Raw genomic sequence first — 26924 nt, 5'->3', positions numbered from 1 at the left:
ACTAGCTGCCCAATTTCAACTGAAGATTTAAAAATGATAAAATATCTAATCTGTAAATAAAAAAGAATTAAGTAGAGTCTCCAACAAAGTTAATGTTACCTATAGAATATTCTCGATTGATATTTGAAATAATTTTTGGAATTAATCATCTCAATTTTAATTATCTATACAACGATAACAAGTAGTGCGTGAGTGAAAAATGGATTGTTTCAGAATATTCGTGCCATGGAACTTGGATCGAGAACGACACAGCCTATTTGGTGGCGAGCACCGAGAAAGGAAGATACTGTCTCGTTTACAGTGCTTCTGCAGCGGCGACAGGAAGTCGCGAGCTCTCGGTGACGGGCCATCTTGCTTCCTGTCCGAGGGCTTCTCATCGTCATGTAGTTTCATGGCAGGTCAACCTCACGTCGTATGGTAAGCATTATCACCCATGTTCCTTATTATCACGTCGCAAATTTCCATTAGGACATCAAGTACATCGTAGCTTCAAGGAAATTAGGAAGGCAGGAACATGTGAAGTTGGGAAATTTAATGCGTAAATAACGAAGAACTTGAAAAATTATAATCTCGGGAAGTTAGCAGACTCGAAGTACGAAAAATGGGGAAAGTAAGTCGTTAGAAAGTTGTTAACTTGGAAAATTAGGAAATTAAACGTATGAAACATTGGAAAACTGGAAAATTAGAAAATTGGAAGCTTCGGAACTTAGGAAGTTATAAATAGGAGAAATTAAACGATTTGGAAATCGGAAATTTGAAAAATTATAAAGATTTTGAAAATTACAGAAAGTTAGATGCATCATAAGTACTAAAAAATATATAAATTCGGGACGTATTGGGAAATTGGAAAAAATTGAAGGATCGGGAAATAAGGAAATTGAATATCTGTCATGGCGACTGGAAGTTGCGAACATTCAGTGACGGGTTCATCTTGTTTCCTGTCCGAGGACCTCTCATGGTCGTGCAGTATCGTGGCAGGTCAACCTCACGTCGTACAGTGAGCATTGTCAGCGACGTTCCTGATTATCGCGTCTCAACCATGACACTGATCGTATTGTCCGAATCGCCTAGTCACTCTACGTGCTAATTAAACGGCTGATTCACTTTATCTTTCAAATTGGATCCAATTGAGACGGTATCGATGAGGAGGTAGAGATTCTGGGGAATTAGGGATTTCTAGGGGAAATTAATTGTTCCACAGAATAATAGGATTGGCATATGGAGATTTGATTATTGAAAAATTGTGAAACTAAAAAATTAAAAACTTGATATATTAGGGACACAAAAAATTGTTAAGTTGAAAGATTAGAAAGTTACAAATATGATTGTAAGGGAATTGGAACGTTTTGGAATCGGGAAAATCTGGAATTGACACTTCAATAAATCAAGCGATAGAAGAATTAGAAGATTAAAAAAAGATTTCTAGTTGAAACATCAAATAATAAAAAATGCTGAAAAATTTCAATATTTAAAAACTGTATAAATTGAAACAGAATCCGTACCAGTTGAATCATCGAAAAATAAAAAAAAAAATTTGTTAACTATGTAAATAGCTTGAAAAATTGAAAAGCCTAAAATTTCTCTAAAGCTTGAACCAAAAATATTCCATATTTAATCGTTCCAATTCCGCTCCCTGCGCGTCAGTACCAACCGAAACTAACCAGAAACAAATTTTTCCAGCGCAATGCGGCGACATCTCGACGGCCACGTCGTGGACCTTCCGGATTTCCGCCTCGGTTTACATCTTGGCAGTGCTGGGCACCTTGTTCGGCAGATACATCGCGAGGTGATACCACTGAGTGAAGGAACTAGGCCACGTGACGGCTGTGTAGTACCAACCTACTACACAAAACTCGAGTCGTCGGTACAGCAACTACAAACAGCAACAACAAAAAGAAAAAAAATCTCTATATATATAAATATAAATATAAATATATAAATACAAAGTAAAAAAATATATATATATATAAATACAAAGTATATATATATATTAAGCGGAACGATTTACGAACAAAGGAATGAACACGGAATGCGTGTCGGGAGAAAGTAACCTAAATAATCAAGCGTAAATAGCGTGTAAGTGTCCGTGGGTGCGAGTCGTGCAGAGAAGAGAGCGCGACAGAAAAAATGAGATAGGAGAGGAGAGAAAAAGAAGCTTGTTAGAGAACCTAGTCGTTGCTTGGAACATGGCGGATCCTTGGATCAAACCTTCGATGTACATACAGATATGTGTACATGTATATAAAATTCACTTAAGGAAGCTTCGGTTTTATTGGAGTAGTCGCTTCGGAAAGTATTGTCTTCTTTTAAGGGTCAGGGAGAACCGAACCCTTCTGCAAACGAGCATGTTTTCTTTATATGGCCGAATTGGGTGATGGGATCTTGGGAGGTTTTCAGAGTAATTGCTTTTGGCTGAATTTGTGTCTTTCTTCTATTTTTTAAACCTTTCTTTTATTTGTCTATGTAGAGTTTACTGGATTATTTGCGTTCTTTTATTCGTCGATCGGTGAAAATGCTGTTAAGCGTGTTATTTCTAGATTATTTTCCTATCCGTAGATGGGTAAAATTATTAATTATTGTCCACTGGTATAATTTCTTTTTTAAACTGCACAATATTCGAATTTCAATTTATTTCGATATTTTCAAATTTGCCCAAATATTTCATTCCAATCAATCTTTCGATTTGCCTAGCAATATCGAAGTACACGTAAAACTTTCGAATTTCAAAAATCTCGATCGTTAAATTTCCCAAGCAACCCGATTCCCCGCAATTAACCTCGCTAATTAGCAACCTCCCTGGCCGAATGCAACGTGCAACGCATCGCGCGAATCCAATTTAAAAAAAAAAGCACGTACAGCAGAAACGCCGAAAAAAAGGACAAAAAGGAATTGCAAAAAATCCTAACCGCTAAAAATATCGAAAAAAAAAACGAGAACTAAAGGGTGCTGGGGCCAATATTGTGTGCGTTCTGAGTGGTGATACTAGCCCACGTGTTTGTGAGTGAGAAAGAACCAGATAGCAAAACGGAGATCCGAGAAAATAAAAAGAGAAAAACAAAAAAAAAAAGAAGAAACGAGAGAAAACAGAAAGAAGCGAGTGTGAGAGAGAACGAGAAACTTATGACACTTATTTAGGTCCAGGACGTGTCCGCCATGTTCGAAGTGGTGCGTGCTGTTCTCCAGGTCGAACAGAAAACGTGTATTTGCTCGGAACAGGAACGTTTCAGCTGTAATCGTACGCGTTTTAATTAAAGTTCCACTGCACTCGAACGAAAAGAGAGAGAAAGAGAGAAAGAAAGAAAATTTTTCTGACGTATGCGTGGATATGTATGCGTGTGTACGAGTGTAGAAATTTCAAAATAACGAAGAGAAAGGAAAATGGCGAAGAAACAGGTTTTTCGCTGCGTCACGAGTACCAATGGCTGCTCAGAACGATTATTATTATTATTACTGCCATTATTACGATTATTGTGTCGTCGTGAGAGCTAGAACGAAGGTGTAAATGTGGACTTCTCTCTTCTTCTGTGGCTTCTTTCGCGTGGTTTTCTTTCAGTTCTTGCCACCCCTCGGCTTTCACTCGTGAATTACCCCTAATGTATGGGTGATTAGGCGACTTTGGATCGTAAGACACGCCGAAAGATAATGTAACACTGTTGCTAGGAGAATACAGGCGGACTGTGGGAATTTTTCCTGATCCGATCTGATCCGATTTACCTGATCCTCTGGTTTACGAATTTCTACCCTTGGTCGACTCTTAAAACGAAAATGAGTTTGAATGGATTGAATGGATTTTGTTTCATTTATGATTAAAATAGATTTAATGAGTATATTTTTTTTTATTTTTAATTTAGAATTGATTTCTTTAGATATCGATACATGACATTTAAATTTAAGCAGATTTATGCTATTGGATTTACAATTTGCATTAAATTTATAATTTAATCAGTTATAGATATATTTGTGTAAGTTTCTATTCAAGTATGAAATTTAATTTGCGTTAGATTTAAATTAGATTTAATACTGAGTCTATATACATAATCCGATCAATGGAAATAATGAAAATTGCGAAACCATTGTGTTTTATGCAATGTAAAGTGGAGATCGTGAATTTAAGAGTCGATGACAAGGATTGACTTAGCAAGAGAGATCATATGAAACTGAGTGAAGGAAAGGTTACGGTATAGTGACTATTCAGTCCATTTGTTGCTTTGGAACAGATTAATTTTTTTCTTATAAGTCAAATATTTGATACTTTTAATCGAATCAACGATGTTTATGAGTTATAAAGAGAAATAACGAAAGAAAATTTTTCCTCGCCCTTTACATGTATAATTTGTCATATGGGAAGAATGAGGATACTCAAATATTGGAAAATATTGGAAGAAATGAAAAAACTATGAAAAATTATGCAATGAACACCTGAAAGTGTTCAATCCATAGAAAAAATTAATAACTTGAAAGTCGAAAAACGTTCAAATATTAAAATCAAAAATATTAAAGCGAAAGATTACAAAGAAAATACTTAATAATTAAAAACAAAAACGTAAACTCCAGAGCAATAAAAGGATTGACTCGGTCACGGACAAGGGATTATTAAGAGAACCACGACATATCGATAAATCGAGAGAATTCGAACAAGGAACTCGGAGAAGCTGCTAAGTAGCGTTAGATAATCAATTATCTCATCAACTTCCTAACTTATGAAACCAAGTAGACGAAACAAACGGAACTATACCGATACTGAAGCAACTTTAAAAACATTGAAATGAAACAAATGTAATACGCAAAGATCCAAAATCTCGACAAAGTACAGATATTTTTCACCTGGAGCTATTTTAAATAAGGGCCTGCCAATAACTATGCGAACGAAGGAAAGAGATAAGGGGCAGTACTATGATCGCGTAAATTTAGTCGATTCGCTATACATACTTGGATAGTTGGATATACATACTATAAATACAGATATAAATACGGGATATAAATATTATAAATATTATACATACGTTATGTATACATATATATATAAATATATATAAATACTCGAGGACAATTCGATGTTGGCTATAAACTTGTAAACTATTAGGTAGATAGAAGAAAAGAGAAAGAAAGGGAGGACTTCCCCCGAATGAATGGAAACAAGCGAGTAGAGCGGGTTGCCAGTGTCTAGGCGTACAGGTTTTATACTAATCGAGGCATCTCGATGCTTTTTGATGTCTTTGTTATGTCTAATTCACTGTATACTGTGTTATATAATATTAATTAATATATATATAATATATATAATTATCATAAGGATTGTATGGTTCTATTAAGAACTGTGAAAGTTTTTATAAATTCGTCATTATAGTATCTAAGAGCGCATGAAAGGTCTATAAAATTTTGTGATACATTTGACGATCGAGTTTTATGATATAGTGCCGTTTAACTGTGTTTGAAAAATTTGTTGTCGTTTACTTATTCTTTTAGAACCGATTAGTTTTGGTCGATATAGATTAAATTAAGTTTATTATTTGGAAATTCTTGAATCAAAATTCAACTGATCTTATGTATGTAATTAAAAATTAATTTATGATTACCTGTGTTAATTACTATTATTAATCGAACCGTAGAATATACCTAATTTGTTAGCTTAGTTCTAATCTCTGACTCAAGCTTCATTTTACTCCAACTTAATTTTAATTAGTCTTAGACATAACCTAAGGCTTACCTATACTATATGTACTAATTTAAAGATTCGTATAGTATATCTTGAATAAAATAAGCTTCGTATAGTTACGAATTTAATATAATTTGTAATAACTTGAAACTTTATTCTATATGAATCATTTTACGTTTGTTTAACTACTCTAGTCAATTCCAAGATGATAGACGACAAGAACAACAAGCTTTAATTATTGATAAATTACTAATCTTAAAATTATTAATAAATCTTTTATACGATTTGAAATAAAATCCGGAACTGAATAAAGTTATATCTTCTTCTACGATTCCGAATAAAATTGGGGGCTTACACAATTTAGGTTTCTACATATATCATAATATTTAGACACAGAAGCATCGAAATGTCTCAATAATTACAGCAAACAATGCCGGATCGCTGTTGCTGCGTATAAGACACTCGAAACTCTGAAAATCGATTAAAAGCTCGGCGAACCGATAGGTCAAGCATCATCCCATATTTCTAGCTAGAAAAAAAAAAATCAAAACGCGGCTTGTTCCGTCATTTTTTATCCTCCCAGTCGTCAGAGAAACACAGTTCCAGTCTTTTATTTCTTCGCGAGAAAGAAAAAGGGAAAACGGGAAAAGAAAAGGATGAGTTTTCCTGTAAATAGTAGGTTTAACGATTTTTCACGTAGAAGGAGCGAAAAATAAAAATGAGAAGTGGCAACATTGAAGAAATTAGGAAAGGGAAAAAGAACATTTTTCCGCAAGAAAAATATGAAACGAAGGAAAATGTGGTGACGAAGAGAGAAAAAGGAACAATTGGATAGATTTGCGAAGAATTCGGTTTTATATAGAATGAGAGAGTGTAGATTTCAGGGTATTTATATCGAAGGTTAAATAGTTATATACAAGAAAAAAAATATTTAAATATAAATTATATTATAAATATAAAAATATAAATATAAATATGGAAGAATATATTATATATATACTATGTTTTTATTGTTGTGAAGTTATTGAAAAAATAGCCTACGAGTGCTGACTCGTTGGGCCTCCTCGTGTTTCATCGATGAACAAACTTTTCTCAATCTGTCGTCACTTCCATCGTCATATTTCTGTTCTTTTCCTTTTCTTTTTTTTTTTTTTTTTTCTTATCGAGTGAAAGCTGGCAGTGGATGATCTTTTCTGTCGAATGTGAAGTTGACTATAGTGACTATTAAGAAATGGAATTTTTTCGTAGACATTGTGAACTTGCTTTAAACCGAAATAAATTTTAAGGAAACATCGTTTCGTACGTAACAATCTTAAGGCGAATTAATTAAACAATTCTAATTAGAGTCCAAACTTTGTAATACAAAAATTAACGTTTAACAACGTTCTCGAAACATTTTAAAGCAAGTCTCCGGAAAATTTAATTTCTTACTTCGATAATTCATTTCCAATTTTTAATTATGTAGAAATAATTCAATCTTTTGTGAATATCGTTTAGGTATCATGTTTCTCGACGTATTTAAAATTGCATGGAGTATGAGAAATGATTTCTAGGTGACAGAGAGAGGCACGTTCGATGAAATAATGCTCCTGTTCCGAGGCGAATACTATGGGAATGTACCCGCGTTCCTTCGATGATGTAAAATAATGTTTATATCGTAACGAGGATTCGAAAGACAGGTACTTGCGGAGGTGCGTAGTGGGAAACGCGATTTCGAAAGCGAACGAACACGATCCGGACAATTTTCAAGGTGATAGGATCAAAGATTGAACAATTTAAAAAAGGAAAGACATCGTCGATTCTGAATATTTAAACTTAAGGAAATAATATCTCTTGATTAACAAATTTTAACATCTCCCATACTTTATTTCATCAAATTCACGAAACATATTTTATGAAAAATAGCCGAACGTTTAATTGCGCACGTTAAAATGTTCACGATGCACCATGCAACAAAAGAAATTCATATGTCTTCAAGTTTCGATGAAACTTTATTAAACTTCTTCGATAACGAAGAGATTCGATGATATTACTGGCTACTGCCAAAAAATGAATGTCTTTTTTTAGAGTTAAAAGAAATCTTCCCTTATCACCAAATATTACTAGCTACTGCCAAAAAAATGAATTTCTTTTTTTAGAGTTAAAAAAAAATCTTCCCCTATCACCAAAGCGTAAAAGTTTAACTAAAAAAGAAAAAAAAAATAAGGAAAATGCACTAAATTGAAGCGATTCGTTCCCTACCCTCGTCGCGCGCACACGTTACTGCCTGTAGAACGAAACACAACGACTACTACCGTCTCTAGTCTTAGTAATTTACATGGTAATTTCAATTTTGTAAATTGAATGAATTGGAGAAGAAACCTTCAGCAACTCTCGGTCGAGAAAATTCGAAATTCATTCAAATCACAGCACATTCAATGTAAGAGCTAAAAAGTAGCTTGTGACTATAAGCCACTGCCTATAGTCACTACATGTAATCTGCACTGTACTATAGTAATTATTGTGACTCCTATGGTTATTATATAGTATAGTGTGGTGACAATCGTAGTCACTGCAACGACTACGCCCAGTCATTACAAACACTCCTCTAATCAAATGAATTTAAAACGAATTCAAACGAATCTCAAAACAAATTTCCTTTAAATCTATTACGTATATCGAATTACGCCTTCATTTTTACTTCGTCGATTTTTAAAAACAAGTTTAAGGTTAATTGTAACTTTTGATAGATAATTCTAAATCCAATCTTCAAACGACTAAAACGCATAAAAAGAAAAAGAAAAGACAAATCGACGAAACTCTTCGAAGAGGCGAAGGAGAACCTAAAAATCTCATGGAAATCAATTTGAATAGGGGGAATTTGAGTTTCGAGATCTCGATCGAGACGGCAACCATCTCGATATACCCGTACTAATCACGCTAGGTTAAGGATAGCCACGTGTAAAGGACGCCTGATACATTTTTTTACCGAACGAAAAAGAAAAAGAAGAAAAAATGCGAAAAAAATGAAAAAGAAATAGAGATACCAGCTTTATCTCGAACCATGATGTTAGAGGTTAGGCGTGGAAAGGGGTGGATTTCACCCTCAACTGAACTTTACGAAACGTGTAATAAAAAGGAGAATGAAATGAGATGACGTATAGAGCGTTTTATGCGCTCCGTATTCTCGAAAATGAGAATTTTACGATCTTTCGAATTTCGAGTTTCGAAATGTTCCGCTTTATGGCGAAAGCCACGTGACTCTTTGCGCGACCAATGGCGTGTCGCCTATTGGATCGATGAATGGAAAATGCAGAAATTATACATTGACACATTGACATTCACATACATGAACTATTACGACGATACTTATTAATGTAAATGGTTTTTCATTACTATATTATAGATGTTACTTAATAATATATTTACAAATAATTAAGCGACAGGCTGATGGTTTCATTTATACCTTACCCTAATTTACATACTAATAGGTACGTGTTCTATAGTAATTTATCAGTATATGTATTTTCACGGATAAGTAGAGAGATCGCCGATGCAATGTTAAAAAAGTTAGGCAAAAAATTTACACAAGTACAAGAGCCTCCATCGTATGCACATTTCTTCTCCGATGTTTTTGGCGGGAGAAATATACGAGTGCACGGTGGGAGTAGAAATGTTCATTCGATGGATTAAGGACGAAAAGGTAGAAAAATTGCTTCAAAGTTCGATTAACTGTTTGAAATAAATTACTTTTTTTCATATTGATTGCAGAACAACAACGAGGATACAATAGGCAGCCAGTAGCAACCAATAGCAACCGGCAGTAAACAACAGTACTCAATATCAACCAGCAGCAACAGCTTTCGTGGAAATGGTTATACAATAGAATAAAAATTAAGTTTCTGTATTGCAGAGCAATCATAAAAAATATATTTAGTAAGAGTTTCAATAGATCAGAGTATTTCGACAGCATTTTACAATCTTGTTGCTTATCCTTTTCGCTATCCAATCCTACAAAAACCTACAAAAGAAGTAAAAAATGAAGTTAGGAAGTAGTTAAGCAAGCACGAAATCTGAAGCAGACCCGTGTAAAGAAAGACAACGAAATAGTTTTCGGAAATTCCGAGGAAAGATGCCTAATTCCAAGAATTATCGAGATAGTGCTACCTCCTGTACTACGTAATGTTCTCCTGTTACAAAATCGCTATTTTGGTCGACAAATTTCTTTCTCGGATGCTTTCAGATAACGACGTCCTTTGCAGGAACGTCAAAAGGTTCCAAATACCTCTTGCGCTATCTTGTTCTCCTAATACTTATCAATACCTACCTACAGTACTCACTAATGTCTAACAATACCTACTGATACTTATCTATTTTGTTGAATCTGTTCTTCATTTTTACAATTTGTACCTTAAAAATTTACGGGGATTAGAAAGCAAGGATTTGCGGATTGCTGATGTTCGTAGGATTTAAAATGATTATACGCTTTGCTGGATTGCAAAATATTTTGCTCCGTTCAGTTTCTAAGTTTACAATTTTGCAATGAATCCATAATTTTCTATAGACTAATTTGTTCGATTGTGTAATTTCACAATAATCTGGTTCCGTAGTTCGTTCGTTGACGCTGAAGTAACCTTCCTCATCCGAAAACGACGATCAAACACTTATACGTGCCCGTGATACGCTGCAGTGTTTTGCCGCTCGTTTTTTAAATCGCCTTTGAACACCTGCCTTCCTTTTCTCACCAAATACCCCAGGGAATGTGCGCGTAGTTGGGTCGTTTGATCGGCAGAGGCGGTGGTAATTGGTGGAATATATTTTGACGGATAGGATTCTTAACGCAAAGGATTCTTTAAAATAAAATAAACCAAAGAAAATAAAAATGTGGAGGATAATAAAAAAGGCAAACAACAAATTCCGACAATAAATATGTTTTATTACACATATATCTTATACGAGGATTACACCGATAAATACATGTTCATTTAACTGTCCAGCAATCAAACACATAGTATTTAGTTCTTATTTTATAAATTTTTTTGCCATCTTTTTTTCCTTTCTAATTCATTTTTGTTACCCCTATTTCATCTCTCGCGATCATTCAACGTTTCATCATCGTGACCATGCCGCATGATACAATAATAGTCATCGTCATCACCATTGTGGGTCGGTAAAATCGTTAAATACACAATAACAAGCACACATATTCATTCGATGAGGAAAATATCATCATGAACGCGGTTGTCGCTTGTATTCCACGTTACAAAAACATTCGTCATTAGTCACGAGAGGGAGCTTACTATAGGGAAATATTATCTTTGGTTCGTCGCAGAACCCATGAAAAAAGAAAGGAAAAAATATGTACAACAATTCTAGAGAAAACCATGGAATTAAATCTATATGTTACATATCAAGGTCACCACAAGGCAAACGGAGAAAATCGGAGAAATCGGCAAAAAATTATACGCGTAGATATTTTGTAATTATTTTTTCCCGTCGTTCGATCGGTCGTTCTCACTCGAATCTCACGATCTTCGCAGTGTCCAAAATCTGTTTATCGTCTTTCGAGCGGAACATTGTCGGAGGGATCCCAAAATGGAACAGCGTCATGTCAATTCTTTTTTTGTTTTTTTTTTTTGTTTTATTTTTTTATTTCGATTAATTCGCATCGTCTTCTTCTCGTTGTTAAATATTTAATTATCATTAGTTACTTGGTTCGCTTACGTCCTAAAGAACATTTAGGTTTTTTTTTTTTGTTTCCATTCTTTTCGTTTATACATTAATTCCTCAGCTTAATATCTAGTCGTGTACTCGTAGCCTTACGTAAATTACTCTTAATGATCTAAGCTTGGTGCACAGCACCAAAAAACACTCACTAGATTCACTGCCTACGGACACAGATACAAGTATTCGCCTCTTTCTCGAGCAATTGACGCGTGTCGGTCATTTTTCCTTGGCCGCTATTTTCTCGTCAGAAAGTCGAATACGTGAAAACATTATCACGATTGATTTCCTCGTCGTTTTATCGACACGATAAATTTTTTTTCTTTGTTCAGTTAGGCATATATCAAAAAGGAGAAAATAAATGCATCGTAAAAAACACAAGGCCCAAAAAGGTTTTTTTACAAAAAAAATATATGTATATATGTATGTGTATATATACCAGTTGAATTTCGATGAAAGATCGCGATGCTTCGAGAAAGAGAGCGAAGAGAATCGACGCCCGACCATCGAGACGCCAACGACTTGAGATCGAGCATGGATCCTTGAGTTTGAGCGATTCACAGACATCCAAGCGAGAGAGTAGTTCGTTATTTCATTTTATTTCCATTTATTATTATTATTTTTTTTTAATACCTTTTCTCTTTTTCTTTTTTTTTATTCTTAGTCTCGGTTTCGTAAACACATCGAGTTGCAAAGTTCTAACTAATTTAATTCTCCACCTCGCTGAGTCCCCTAAGTAATCTACCATCGCTACAAGCTAGAACGCGCGATGATGTCTCGCTGTTTGTTCACGATTTATAATTCATTTTTTCTTATTTATCCTGAATGAAGAAAAAGAGTTCGTTTCTCGAACGACGAAGTGACTAACAATACTCTTTGGTTAAAAACGATCGCGTGTCTTCTGTGTAGGTACGTATGTATGCCCCTGACCCTCTCTGTCGATCACTATACCTTTCTCTTTCTCAAACCTTTTAACCATTTAACTTTAATTCTTTTGTAAAATTATCGAATCTGGTCTCTACCGCAGCCACATAGCCAATTTGGCCGAAATTGGAATAAACGGTCCAACGTAGACGTTCAATTTCTTCAATAACCAATCGAGGATCAGCTGGCTGCGTAGGAGATCCTCCGGATCGTTGGAATATCGCGATCGGAGCTGCTTGTACCGTGAAATTGATATGTCAAGATAGGATCCTACCACTGAGGCGAGATGAGATATTTCCTTCGGGATTTCCTCGAGTTGCGTCGTTTTTCATGTTCTCGTTCTATATATTACGATAATAAAGGGAACCTAATAAAGACACGGTGATAGTCTTTACCGTGATCGGTCCACCTGGGTAATGTACAGGTACTTGGTGAAGAGATTCGTGCCCTCCATATTCGAGCCAGAGACGCGCCAATCTGGGGCCGATCGAACGACGACTATGGGAAGGGAGAAAAGCGACAATGGTAACGACGACGATGCTCCTCTCTGTCTTTCTATCGAGGATGGTTCATCGTGGACGCTGTCGTCACGTCTCGAATTAGTCGAGACGAAGCGATTTAGGACCGTTGCCCATAGCTGAGACGCGTCAGCGTCTGAGCAAAACGATCGCGTCAATGTGGGTTGTCCTCCATCTTCCAAATTTCTTTCCTGGCTGATCTTTATTCTCTTCTGACACGTCAGGAAAGACCCCGAGTTTATTTGTCGAGGTCTGAACTAGCGGCGACTAGACGTTCCTTTTCCAGTTAATCGTTTTTCTTTCTCTCACTCTTTCCTTTTCTCTTTGTCCTGTCTCTCCTGTTGAGACAAGGTTTCTTCCACTGTTCCGGGGAGTGGAGCTTGGCCAAAAAGGAATATAGATAGACACATAGACATTTAGTCAGTGGCAGCGAGCTAATGATTACTGACGCACGCGCCACCAGGTCTGCTGCACCTTCTCGTGGAGCTTCTTGCAAATACCCGCGAATCTCAGTCACATTCCAGCGGTCTCCTCCGTGTCAATGGTATAGTCCTCTTCCAGTGTCACCTGAAGAGTCAATAAGTTGATTGGATAAGTTTCACGAGGTTTTATTAGCTACATAAATTAAAAAGCTCAAGAGAATTTAGAAACCATGATCAGCAAGTCTACGGAGTCTAATCTGTCTATCAAGAGAGTACAGAGTCTATTTATATATCAAGAGAGCACAGACTATCCAAAGAAACTAAAGAATCGAACAAACTTGAGAATTCTTCTTTTAAAAATTTGGCAAAGAGCCTTGAGACGATGCTTACCTGGAAGTGTATATTATCGGACTGTTGTTCGTTCTTCTGTTGATCGTTGGACGGTGGTGACGGAGGGATCATGGAATGATACCAGTCTCGATTCTCCTCTAGGTTATCCAGAATATCCCGAGCACCGGGATAAACCAATTCTGCCCAAGTTTCCCAAAGAGGATGGACAATGTAGTCTATGAAGCCGACCTGCGACTTCTCCACGGTGGGATTGTATCTGTCGCACATTGGGCTAATCACCATTTTCCTTTCGCGTTCTCGATCTCCCTGACGGAATAACTCCTCCATCAACCGTTGGACCCATTGTCGATATAAGAATAATGGTTTCGTGGGATTTGATAGATCAGAGCAGTGTACTGCGTTTGCTATAACCATTATTCGATCACTGTACGTTTTCAATACGAGAACGCCAGAGCCAGCAACTATTTTGGTTTCCACCGTGGTCTTCAACTCTGCTAGCAAAGTCATGTGTTTGGACATATCCGTGGACAAAACTATATCAATGGTCATCTTTCTGAAGATCCGGCGTTGCTTCTTCGTCAAGTTGCGGAGTATGTCACAGCACTCGTTCTGGAGCAATTTGAACGCCACTGCCAGATGATGGTTCTCCAGAACGGATTCGTCATTGTACATGAGAGCGAGCTCGGAGCCTAAAAAGGAGAAAATTAAGGTTAACATTTGCTAAGATACTACTTTGTCAAGATTAATGTTACATATTACATTAAAAGAGTATCGAGGAGCGAATCATTGATGATGGTGTGAAGACTTCGCTTAGTATAAAAATTCTATACCAAAGAAAAAATTCTCTGAGCTTCCATGAAAAACACGCTTACCGATATTAACCAGGAACTGGTTGGTCAGTCCAGGATGGTCTACGTCGTGAATGGCTGCGGCAAACAGGGCAGCTGCGATTTCCAATGGTGTGAAAACGGACTGTAATTAGACAAACCAGCTTCAATTAGCTGACCAGTATTGCTGCGCGTTAATTGGATATCAATCCAAGCTTAGAGAATATTAATTAACGCGAATCCCAAACACGCTGGCATACTATATAACGATACAATCAAACACATCAGGAGAAGACGTCAATTTAAACGTGTAATTATCCAACTGTAAAATTCTTCTTCTAAAAGACCATACAGCTATAAAGGCAATTATTCTCACTAGAGAAAGGATCTTGAATTACACGTATAGAATCGTTTCCCAAAGGAAGAAAGGCTATTGCGTTGTTCTCTGGCACACGTTTAGAATTGTGAAATTGAATAGAACGATGAATGAATATATATATATATTAACCTCGAGCGCGGGCGTGCTGAGCAGAATGTGGGTGGACTGGGTCACATCAGCCGCGTGCAGACTATTGTGGAAAGGATTCTCCTTGACGTAGTGATCCTCGAGGGTCGTCATGTAGTTGAGGAACGTCTGGGGCAGTATGCACATTGCCTTGAACAAATCACGGCTTTTGAAGATTGTGTACGTGATACAGGTCAATGGCCTATTGTTGCTCAGATCGCCTAGCCGGAAGATGTCGATGCCCCATGTGTTGATGCTTAATAGAGCCTGTAATGATTAAATCGAATTATTATCAACTAGTTTACGATAATTAGAAAATAGAGAATACGAGATTTGTAAAGATTTACGGCGACAAACCAGACCTGTGTTAACCGAGAGTAGGTTTAGGTCTATTTGCTAGATGCGAAGGTTTTGTGAGATTTTTAGAATGACGACGGTGTCTTTACCGAATTAATTATTTTCCTATGTTATATATCAGAGAATGGAATTTTTAATTTTATTCTAAACTGAATTTCTTGGCAGGAGATCATTACATATTATTATAACGTTCTAATTCTAATGTCAGACCGTGGTCCTTAACTCCAAACCTGAAGAAGACTATTAGAACACCAGAGAATCGGATAGATCGATTTTTATGATTTTGTACCAAGTCATGTTTCTTCGCTAAAATTATTTACCGTTTGTTTTATTTGCTGAAATTCTTAAGATAGTTTATTTTCTCGAGAAACGTAAACTCTCTGTTTGTTATCCGGCTGGAACAATTAATCTTTTAGACAGTTTTTCGGCGGCACAATTCGCAATATTGCTCATGCAAGATACTTAGCACCGGCACGCGATTTTAGAAGGTTTTTAATCGTTTACCGAACTGGCGAAGAAATTGTTAATGAATGGAAAGTTCCTTATTTAACGCTAATTAACGTGTTCACAGTTAACTCATGTCCAACCGTGGCCCTGAAGATATGGACGTAACCACGAAATTGAAGAGATAATATAATCTTTCTAAAATTCTTCATAGAAACTATCAACGTCCACGCACCACTAATTATTATTTTTATAAACCATTTACCTATCTACGTGCAACGTATCAATCGCGAACCTGAAATTAAACTGATCAGTTAAAACACTCGAACTGCAAATTGTTTATTACGATTCGAACTGAACGCCGTAAATTTTAACACGGGCCCGGCGAAATCGACCATGATTAATTTAAACTTTTTCTGAATCGTATCTAGCCGTGTTTTCTCAAAACAAACAGGCAGTGGCCGGCGTAGCGGGCCAAATAAGGAGTTCGAAAGCATTTCACGACTCTGAATCAGAACGTGTGGGTTCAGGGACGATTCTAAGGCCTCGTAAAATTATTATCGAAATGACGTTTTAGTCGACTAATTGATCAGATAATATTTTCATATTTTCCGTATATACGATATTAAATAATACTATCTGTTTTTGCCAGTTCAGTTTATTTTTATTATTACTCGCAAACGATTCTAATCCTGTGTGACGCTGTACAATTTTATTATATTAGGGTTAATTCGTTAAAATCCAAAATCTATCTGAAGTATAATAAAAATCATGAAGTATGAATATACAACTGTGCGAAGAGATAATTATATAAAAAAGGATGTAAAGCAAAGTGAAAATTATAATACAATTTTAATCTGTCATAGAATTCTACGTCTAATTCTAAGTCTAAATTCTAATCTCTTAATTCTACGTATCTTTTATTCTTTTTTTCGATAGAGGACAGTTGATCAAATCTAATTAGCCGTATATTATTCTCATATGTAAAATAACTAAAGAAATTATCTTTTTTCAGGTTCCAGTCTATAGTTTCCATATGAAATAAAAACCGGCGGACCCTGAAGCCTCGTAAGGCGTGTTGCACCGGAAACGAAGAAGTTTTTTCAGACTCAGGAAGCGTCTCATCAGCATACAAAGCGGTAGCTGATTATGTGAAAGTCGTAGCTACCCTCCTCGCCAGGAACGAGGATTTGCATCGATTATGCAAAACCAAATTCTATTTTCGATTGTTCTCTGAATGAATTTGGAGAAACGCAGACTACAATCGGGTTCACGCATATTTACTATAATTCACGAAACTGATTCAAGTTAGGCGGATTCTATGAATAGAGACGAAGGCTAAATACGAAGATCAATGAATGTTGTAACGTTATGTTTGTTGAACCGAGAGTCAAACGACTTGAATGGAATTTTTCTTGTTAATTCTCGTCTCTTTAATTCCGTACGTAGTTCTCGTATAGTTTGATTGTTTCGGAAATTTAAAATAGCTAAAATTCACGATGATACGTAGAAACAATAAAACTACGAGCAGTTGGTAGTTTGCAGCTTGGAATTATTTTAGAGAAAAGCGAATTCTATCGGTTTGAAAATAAGCTAACATCTTTGTAAATAAACCAGGATTATGAAACGAATTTACATGGAAACTCGTGGAACTCTTAAAATCGCTAACAAGATGCAGACCGGATAAATAATTGTGCGTGAAATGAAACTGCATATGAAACTTTCTCGTACACGTCTGCCAAATTCTCTAAATCAAACGATCGAGCCATTATTAGCGAAACAAAAGAATAAAATACGTTTACGAAATGTAAATATAAATTTCCAACTATACTTATAGTAATAATCACAGCTTCTACGTGTACATCTTGGTAACAAATTTAAATGAAATGTTTAATCAATCGCCAGGATGGATTTGCAAATTTTACGTATTATTCAAATTACAATAATCAATATAATTGCAATTCTATCGATATTTCGAATTTCTGTTTACTTTGAATCTTTTCAAACTATATTATTCCAGATTAACCGTTAATATTAAAATAAAGCAAAGGAAGTTTCTAAATAAATGTACCCTCGAAGAATAACAATTGCCAGAAAATCTTCAAAAGACCGTTTGTATTTTCACTAGGAACAAAGAAGTTCCTATATTCAAATTAGATGCGATCCAGCCTCGTGAAAAATTCTTTAGCGGTGTCTCGCTAATTAAGGTGAAACGACGATAATGATACCGATAAGGAATCGAAGAAATCAGGTTATCGTAGGCTAGCGACCTCGTCCCAAATTTTTCATCGACGTACGTATGCTGTTTCGTGCACATAATCGTAAATATAGTCAGCATTGGCCTTTCGAAGAATCGAAATCTCACGGTTATCAGTCTCACGATGCATCAAGTACGCTCGGCATGGAGGTGTAAATAAATTGTTAGTAAAATAGGAGAAATAGAGGTTCGTCGCGCTGTTTTATATCTATTTTATTTTCATAGACGAGATAAAGTTCTTTTTTTCCTGTGGAAGCTTTTAATTAGCTGCGTTTCAATTGCCTCGACTAGTATATATTAGGTTGTCCGAAAAGTTTCTTTCGTTTCATCGTTTTATTATTTTATCGAATTAGGTATCATCTATTTCGTTATATTTCTGTCACTATGTTCGTGCATAATTCAATAAACTGATATAAAACAAAAAACATCGTGCGTCCATTATTTCCATATAAAACGAAAGAAACTTTTCGGACAACCTAATACTCAAAAAGAAAATGGAAAAAATTATGACAAACAAAACTGAACAACAAAATTTGGATAGTCAGCATAGTAGTAGTGAACGATTTTATTTCATTAAAAATTTTCGTAAGTTCGTAGTTGATCGATAAAGTATCAACGATAATTCCAGTACAAATAAATAAGGATAAGTTTAAATGTAAATGAGGATTGTAGTAAAAAGAGAAAGCTGTTCGAAAATTCCATAAAAAGATCACGTAGACATGTTTACCAACGCTTAATCGATTTTTCAGCCGATTTCACGCGACACGGACCAGCATAAAAGAAGATTTAAAAACGTGCACGGTGCTCTAACGGTTACGTATTTGGAAATGGATTTTCCCTATAAATGTTGCCAACTATTCTCGTCCTTAGCGCTATGTTTACTCCCTGTTAATTGAGAAACAAGGTAAATATTGAAAAGTCGAGGCCGTTGCTCTCGACGCTGGAAGTTTCCTAGATTTATAGACTCCTCCGTGAAACTTATGCTAATAGACACGTGTAATGTGATAAGGATAAGGAAACGAGAGGGACAAAGAATCGTTTCATTCGGTGCGATATTTTCCTTGAGTTTCATATTCCGGGAAATTTCCTACAATTTCGTTCTAGGATTTGGTAATTGGAAATTCCGACGCAAAAATACTTTTCTATTAATAGAGATAAATAAAATAAAATAAAATTCGAAGATCAATTATCAGGAATTTTCCTACTCATATTTCTATCCACGTTTTCTACGATTTTAATCGAATAACGCATAAAGGGAAGAATACGAAACTGTAGACAGAAACGGCATTCGTAGAAAACGCGAATCCTGTGGAAACCTGAACAAGTGTCAGAGTCGGAAATTCCAGGGATACATAATCGTGACATAAGCGTTTCGTGTCCCGAGACAGAACAATTCTATTACATAAAAACTCGAAGAATCTGTTACTAGCCTTTTACTTAAACGAACATGTCTCGTTCAAATTCAGTCAGCGTGAACAGTTAGCACGAAGCACAGTCTAAAAGGAAATTATGTTACGTCACGGTTATTGCAACGAAGATTTTCATTCTGTTGAAACTTCTGAAGTCTGAAGTTGATAGATAAATAAATCAACATTAAAGAAACAAAATACGAAAAAAACTTTCGCTAACCATATCGCAAAACCACAGTTTTACATTTTTTATTCTAAACTTGACACGATTCTATGTAAATCTCCAGCCTAAAAAGAATTGTATCACTACTATATAACTAAAGTATCCAAGCGTCTAAGAAACTACACCGAAGGGACGAACGTACGATCAAAAATTAAGTTACGAAAGATGTGCCATATCTCCTGACTCGATAAAAGCTCCCGAGGTACCTCTAGTATGAAAATATAAAACACGTGTCTGTGATCAAAGTAGCCCGATGAAAAGAAAAGAAGAAGACGTTTTACAACTACATGCAAAACTTAGATTGCTAAGCGTAGAATAGACGGTCACAGTCTTTGAATTGTGTCAGAGATTACACGTGTTCCTGACTGGCGTCTAGCATGATTAATAATTAGACAAGGGGCGTGGAGCTAACCATGAAACCAGCGAAGCTGAGCGGTGTAGCAAGCTACGTGATCCGATTTATGGTCTGGAGAATGTAGAGACCGAGACTCGGTGATCGTGTCTTGTGAAAATTTAATTAACGCGGATTTAAAGGCGGTTTCTCTGATCTTGGTCAAGAATTATGAGGTTGTCCCGAGGTTCGGACATGCTTCAACAATGGAGATCGTCGAAAAATTCTCTACGATTCGTCAAACGTGCAACGAACTCGTTTCTGAAACGGAGAACTTGTTTCCGTAGAAGGATATCAAACTTTGAAAATCTCTTATCACGATCTTCTCGATTCTCGATTAATTCATTTTGAAACATTAATTTGGAAATGAAGTTAGGACCGACATTGAAGAGAAATCCATCTCGAGATTAGTTTAGAAATGTGTTTCTCCTTAAATTATTTCTCTCGGCGAAATAGCTGCTTAATTTTACTTTACAAATACTCAGCAATCGCTGATACTATTTATGATATTCGACCAGACACTTGGTTTACAGGAAGTTTCTCATGCGACTTCCAACTCTTGCAATTAGACTTTGAAACCGGTTGTGCAAGTGTTTTGTTCGAACGCGACACTTGGACAAGGGACACTGAATTCGTAATCGAGGTCTTCCGGATGAGTAGAAAGTGTAGGGTACCGTTAATTAATTTCGCTTTCGCGACTCTTGTTTCGCGTTCTGGGAACCACTTATGCAATTCCACCTGAATCATATCGGCCAAGTGGTTACTTAACAGTACAGATAGTTATCAATGACTTGGATGATTCACTGGACAAGTGCAAACGTGAGGAGATTACCAGGAAATTCTGAGATCTTGTCTCATCGACTGTCATTTCGCTTCATCAATTAAAATAAAAGCGTTTGCTTTTCTCGATAGCTACGATTTTTCCATTACTGTGAATATCGTAAGCCATATTTCACGATAACTGGTAACGCGGCGTTCTCTTCATTTTCTATTTGCGATTTTTATGGTTAACTAGTTGGCCCACGGCGGTCAACTTGCAAGAAAAATGACGTAACAAACGTATAACAGAAGAGATAACTTTCCTTTACTGAATAAATTTCTCATACGGCTAACTATAAGCGAGCTAGAAGCTGCCAGAGCTTGGAGAAAGGCTGAACGAGATGAAATTAAAAAACGCTACTTCGTGACTTGTTATTTGAACGCAATAAGGATCCTCTATTTTGCAAATCCATGGAACAACTCTTACAGTGTACAATTATCGATTAGTACCGAGCCATAGTTCCACTTTAGATTAATAATTACTTTGCAGGAAACTTCCTCGCCACATACTAATTATACTACTCGATGTTAAAAAAGTCATTGAAAAACACTACGAAACAACAACGAGAAGTAAAACATACTCGATAGAAATAAAGCCATCTTTCTTTCTAAATTCGCATCTTCAAACTAAACGTTGCCAATTTCGCATCATCGAGGATCGATAATCTTTTAGAAATAAATATAGTTGAAAATCGAACACTTTCCCGTGGGATACGGTGAGATTTTAAAAAGAATGACGCCAAGCACGCGGAAACATTGTGTAGATTTTAGCTAATCTTCCTGCAGATTAATCCTAAACGAGTGAATTTGATTTTGAACAAGCGAACTCTCGATTAAAACACGTCTCGTTCGACTATTTCCTGGTTCGTCGGGATAATGCATAATCGCAAAACAAGACAACTTTCTTACCTCGCCGAGTTCTTCTTCGTGAGGTGTCTCGACACCATGAAGCGGCACACGTTCCCCGGTGAAGCTGTTCGTGTGTGTGAGGGGTCGTTTTACGCCGCTTATGTGTGACATGGAAGCTGGGCCTTTTTGCACGCGGTCCTTCTTCTTCGCCTCCTTTTTATCTGCACCTCCGGTAGCTGACGAGTCCTCGTCGGTTGGTAGAGACGGTATATCTACATCTTGTTGTTTATCTATTATAACATTTTATTATTTTATTATTGTAACAATTATATATGGGATAACGTAGTAAGAATATATGAAAAATTGAGATATATAGCACGTATTATGCAAGTAGCATATAATAAAGTATAGAAGATTTATCAAGAATAAAAGATAGTATAGAGAGGTAAATAGTATACAGAAATCTGTTGGCGTTTTATCAGATTTGTTAAAGTTTAAAGCGACGCTTGTTTGATTCGCTTTGCAAGGTTCTTCATTATTCGATTTATACGCTTTGGAAGATGTGGTACTGCTTGGATCTGATTTGATCTGCTGCCTTCTATTGCTACGATTCAGTTCGATTTGATTCTATTTGGCCGAAGGACTTGGTTTAATCTAATTTTGATAACTTGGTTCGATTTAGTTGGAAGAAGTTTCCGGTGGTTTCGCGTGACTTGGAAAGTTGTGTGAGAAATAGGAAGAGTCTTTGATACGAAGCAACGCGTAATTCTGAATCCTGAGAAACTATCGTGTGCGGATAAATTGGTAAATTAAAAAATGACTAACATTTTATAATTTACCAATTAATTCGTAAATAGAGCTGGATTTTCTAAATTGCGACGAGAAAAAGGGTGTAAGTCGCGTTTGCATCGACGTGTAAGGCAGTTTGAGTAATTAAAAATTCCGATTCCTCGTTTGACGAGCAAGCAGAGACAAAGAGAGCGTTAACGGGATGAATGATCGTGAAACATGCGCGCGTTTACGGTGTTTCAAGGGCTCTTAATGCGTAAGAGCCTACGTTGCTCTCATTGTCCCTGGTAAATCTGCTCCTGGCGTCGACCTCGATAAAATCGCGAATTATCTTTTTCTTATAGTTTCACGACCGTTTCGTATTTCTTTGCAGACAAAGAATACAATTCCTTCCACCTCTTTTAATCATCGTAAAGAGTCTCGTTAAAGATGTAAGTTTATGAAAATGAAGTTATGAGGTTTGCAAAGGTGGATTTTAACTTTCAACTTACCGAGGAAGGTGTTGCAGATATATTCCGATATCTGGTTACCGGATTTGGACGATTCTGAGAAATGTGACAGTTCCTTGTTTAACATTCGTTTAAACTGTAATCAGAAAAATACAGTAATATTTAGTCAGCTGCCCTTTTCACCAAATAATTGTTCGATACAATATTTATTACGTTATTTATATCGATATTTCATCAAATTTTTCACCGATTTGTTAATACAAAACCGTCAGAAATTTTCTTGGTTAAACAGAATTCAGAGAAATGTAAAATTCATGATAAAGGGAACATTTGAAATTCAGGACGATTCGCATAAATTAAAAATTCACAGCGATTTTCTAACAACGTGTGTTAAGGAACGAATTGTTCCTAGATTTCCTCTAAAATCCTCTTAAATGAAATTTCCTCTAAAAAGACACTTAACGTTAAAATATTTCAAAGATTGTGTACATTTCTTTTTTACATAATATCCACGTTTTACATTATATATCCCTTTCATACGATTTTCGCAATCGATTTCAGTCCATTCGTGAAGAAAATCATAAATTTTCGCCGATAAGCCAAAGAATGTCTCTGGCAACGTAGAAAAAGCGTAGCCGATCGAAAATTAATCGAACAAAGCCAACAAAACCAACATCCTCCATCCCGATTGCCTGAAACCATCCCTTATCTCGCGAAATTTATAATATTTGCGTGTCTCGAATGAAATTTCGACAGAGATAAGCGACGTGTGCATGTACCACCCTATGGTAGAATCAGTTGCAAACGACACAGCATTCTCAAAAAGATGAATTGCATCGTTGTTTGTGTCACGACGTACGTTATCAGTTCGTCTGAGCTTTATTGCGACTTGCCAGAAGATTGTCTTCTCATCCGTTTGAATGATTACGACGATTATGATTCTTGTTGATGCAAATGTGACGAAGAATGGAGAGATAGGTGGACTGACCTGTTATCGAGTCGTCTGTTTCGAGAAACAAGATGCACCTTGGAAGGATTTGTACGATTTTGTTTACTGGCTTTTCCAGCTATCGCGTGCTCGTCGTGTGATAGCGTGATCGGTGAATGAGTTTCTTTGCGAGAAGAGATATCGTAAGGGAACGTTGTTTTCAGAGGATATTTGAGCCTTCTGAAGATTTATACAGAGATAAGTATAACATTTTTTATGGTACTGCATGTGATATATCGTGCGTTCATTAAGCGAATGCTTGTTTCAGAGTTGCAGGAAGTTACGTCGGTTTGATCGGGTTTGAAAGAATTTCTTTGGAGTTTCTTTCATAAATCTCGACATTACTATAATGCGTGCTTTTCTAATTTTCTCATTTGAAATAGTTTCTTTCATAAACTTTAATACAAATAATTGTCTTTTAGTTTGAAGAAGTTACGGTCGGTTTGATTAGGTTTGAGGGGACTTTTTCATTGTTCCAACTTGTGTCATTTGATGATTTTGATTTAATTTGACGTATGAAGATCTTTTTTGTTTGGCTTGGCTCGATTTACTTTGATTTTATTGTCGGGACATAGTTGGATTTGACCTGGAGGAATTTTGCTTTGTTTCGATTCGGTGAAGTTCATTCGATTTGCTTTCATTTTTTTTTTTTTTTTTTTTTTTTTTTTTTTGCAATGTTCGATTTAATCTTTCAATTTTGATTCATGGTAAAGCTAGTAATTCTAAATTTCGAGAACTTAATTTCCTATAGTCTCTGAAAAAGCTGAACTAATCGATGGAAGGAAACTTCCTCAGAAGTTAATTAGGTCATTGAGCATTAACTACGCAGAATAAATTATCGAACGACCTTTCTCTCATACTTGGCTGCCTATGTATCCATCATAAAAAAGCACACATCTGTTAATACCGGTTTCCAAAAAGAAGACGACTATTCCTCGTTCATCAACGACACCGTAATAATTATAAATAAACTAGGCTCAAATGCCAGCGAAAAAAGAAATATCGCAGAACTATGGAACTTAACAATTAGTAACTCAATTACATCGAATATACCAAGAAGAATAATATCACGAATATCTCAATCGAAGACAACAGAAATATCAATTTAAACATACCACTGTTTAGTTTTACATAGATAAGCTAATCGCATAACGTATTATGCAATTAATAATAATTATAACGTTTAGTTAAATCGTTGGTTAAATCACAGATAAGATTATCGATTATCGTTGCTGGGATTAATCTCGCGCGGATAATCTGTTGGCCATATGTCGGGCTCTGTAATTGCCCGATAAAGTTCATAATCGAGTTCATCGATTCGCGATATCCGTTGACAAGCTACGTCACCGATATATTATCGTGTGAATTTTTCGAAACTTCGCGATAATTTATTTCCCATTTATTTTCTCGAAACGCTGGCCGCGTCATTTGTTTTTGTCGTTATGTAATGTTGAGATAGGTGAGGAATGCGTAACAATTGAATATTTCAGGTTCAGTGTAAAGAAAATTGAATTGGAAACTATCCACGTTTAGGGTAAAAAGTAGTATATATGTAGTATTTTCAATATTCCTTCATTTCTGTCTCAAAGTTAATATTTCTAAAACTAAGATTTAAAGCATCCTTTTAATTTTATTTTAATTTAATGAATTTTTTAAATTGTTAATATTTATTGAATATGTAGAATCTGTTTTTCAACTATAGAACAGTATAAATGGTTAATCGAAGGAGCTGTGAAACACTTTTCCTCTGTTTTTAACTATAGCGTTTCATAAATACTGGAACCAGGGAACATACTTAGCTATATGCACCTAAATACTTAATTAAAATAGTCAGGCTAAATATGTTCATTTTATAAGAGATGTATCTAAAAATATTTGAAAATATTATGATGTATATTCCAAAATATAAATAAAACATCTACGATATATTTAATCAGTGACATAATTTCTGAATGAAATCCGTTCTCAGAGATAATTGTTTAGTTAAGTCGCAAGGCGTTAAAACGCCTATTTATCGTGACGTGTTCCAACCGTGGCTATTTCATTGCTGTTTCTTCGATTTTCCTGGTAAATTCCCACGGGGGATTTCTTATCTTTCAGGTGACAACACTTTGTCCTATCTAAAATCGAACGATTGCTAAAGATCGGAAACTTCTAAGATTGAGTCATTGGAAAAGTACTAAGCCGTGTAATTTGTGAGAAATTTACTCTAATAATTATCTTTATTGTGCGTCAACGAAGATTTAAGAGAATCCAGCGGACTTTTTAGCTGAGTGAAGTATAAGATGTAGGAGGAGATTCGTGTGATTTCTCTGCAATCGATTATAAATTGTTAAGTTGATAATGCGGCTAAATTGCGTAAAATTGTGCGATTAATTAAATTTTTCTAATAAAATCTTATTCGAATTCTATGATTTCATTTCATGAACGATTTGTGGAATTAAGAAGAAAAATATCACGCAATATCGATACAAGATTTTCGCCATTTCTCGATCTATTTATAAAAGATAATCACGATACGTGGATTTAATATTAATGCCAAGAAGATAATCGATTCATACCTAAGAATTTAAGAAATTTTTGACAATCTATGATAATTAAATTTGGACAATATAAATAATAAATGAGCTTAAAGGATCGAGTACTCGATGTAAGATCGATCTCGAAATATATTTCCTTCGAATGATCAAAAATAGAATATTTCTATTTAAAATATAACGTTAAAGTTTTATCCCGTGAAAATTATTTCATTTATCTGATACTTGACTAGCTAAAAGAATATTTCGGTTACAAAAACAAGGATCGTTAAAAGTATTAATGTATCAAGAAAATTGTTGAATTTTAGGTATTATTGCGAAATAAAAATAAATATGAGTTCATCATATTTGGATTTCAAACAAGCATTCTTCTTTTATTATTTATTAGCTACTTATGAAGTATTAAAAATTAATTAAATGTTCTGATTACACGACCCATGACACATCTACCTTAAATATCCTGTAAGTCGATTGATAACACTTATCAGTCATGTTCTTAAACGTTT

At 35.6% G+C, this 26924-nt stretch overlaps 2 protein-coding genes across 15 annotated transcripts in view; one reads left to right on the top strand and one right to left on the bottom strand.

Moving 5' to 3' along the window:
- LOC126925343 (uncharacterized) overlaps nucleotides 1-9080 on the top strand; it is a 316899-nt gene extending 307819 nt beyond the window's left edge. For 7 of the 8 annotated variants that reach the window (XM_050740786.1, XM_050740787.1, XM_050740781.1 and 4 more), the window contains 2 exons: nucleotides 214-417; nucleotides 1681-9080. In XM_050740786.1, coding sequence (XP_050596743.1) covers nucleotides 214-417; nucleotides 1681-1790 — 314 coding nt within the window. In that variant the 3' untranslated portion in view covers nucleotides 1791-9080. The remainder of the gene's footprint in view (nucleotides 1-213; nucleotides 418-1680) is intronic. The other variant, XR_007713872.1, reaches the window with a different exon arrangement.
- Nucleotides 9081-10550: 1470 nt separating this feature from the next.
- LOC126925340 (cAMP-specific 3',5'-cyclic phosphodiesterase-like) overlaps nucleotides 10551-26924 on the bottom strand; it is a 120602-nt gene continuing 104228 nt past the window's right edge. For all 7 annotated transcript variants that reach the window (XM_050740764.1, XM_050740765.1, XM_050740766.1 and 4 more), the window contains 6 exons: nucleotides 22936-23029; nucleotides 21716-21945; nucleotides 14910-15173; nucleotides 14447-14546; nucleotides 13614-14263; nucleotides 10551-13368 (listed from right to left, as the gene is read on the bottom strand). In XM_050740764.1, the coding sequence (XP_050596721.1) occupies nucleotides 13315-13368; nucleotides 13614-14263; nucleotides 14447-14546; nucleotides 14910-15173; nucleotides 21716-21945; nucleotides 22936-23029 (1392 nt within the window). In that variant the 3' untranslated portion in view covers nucleotides 10551-13314. The remainder of the gene's footprint in view (nucleotides 13369-13613; nucleotides 14264-14446; nucleotides 14547-14909; nucleotides 15174-21715; nucleotides 21946-22935; nucleotides 23030-26924) is intronic.

This window comes from Bombus affinis, chromosome 16 (assembly GCF_024516045.1).
Source record: "Bombus affinis isolate iyBomAffi1 chromosome 16, iyBomAffi1.2, whole genome shotgun sequence".
In the NCBI taxonomy this organism is placed as follows: Eukaryota; Metazoa; Arthropoda; class Insecta; order Hymenoptera; family Apidae; genus Bombus; species Bombus affinis.
The sequence above is the reverse complement of the archived record's forward strand: the minus strand, read 5'-3'. Positions and strand labels throughout refer to the sequence as shown.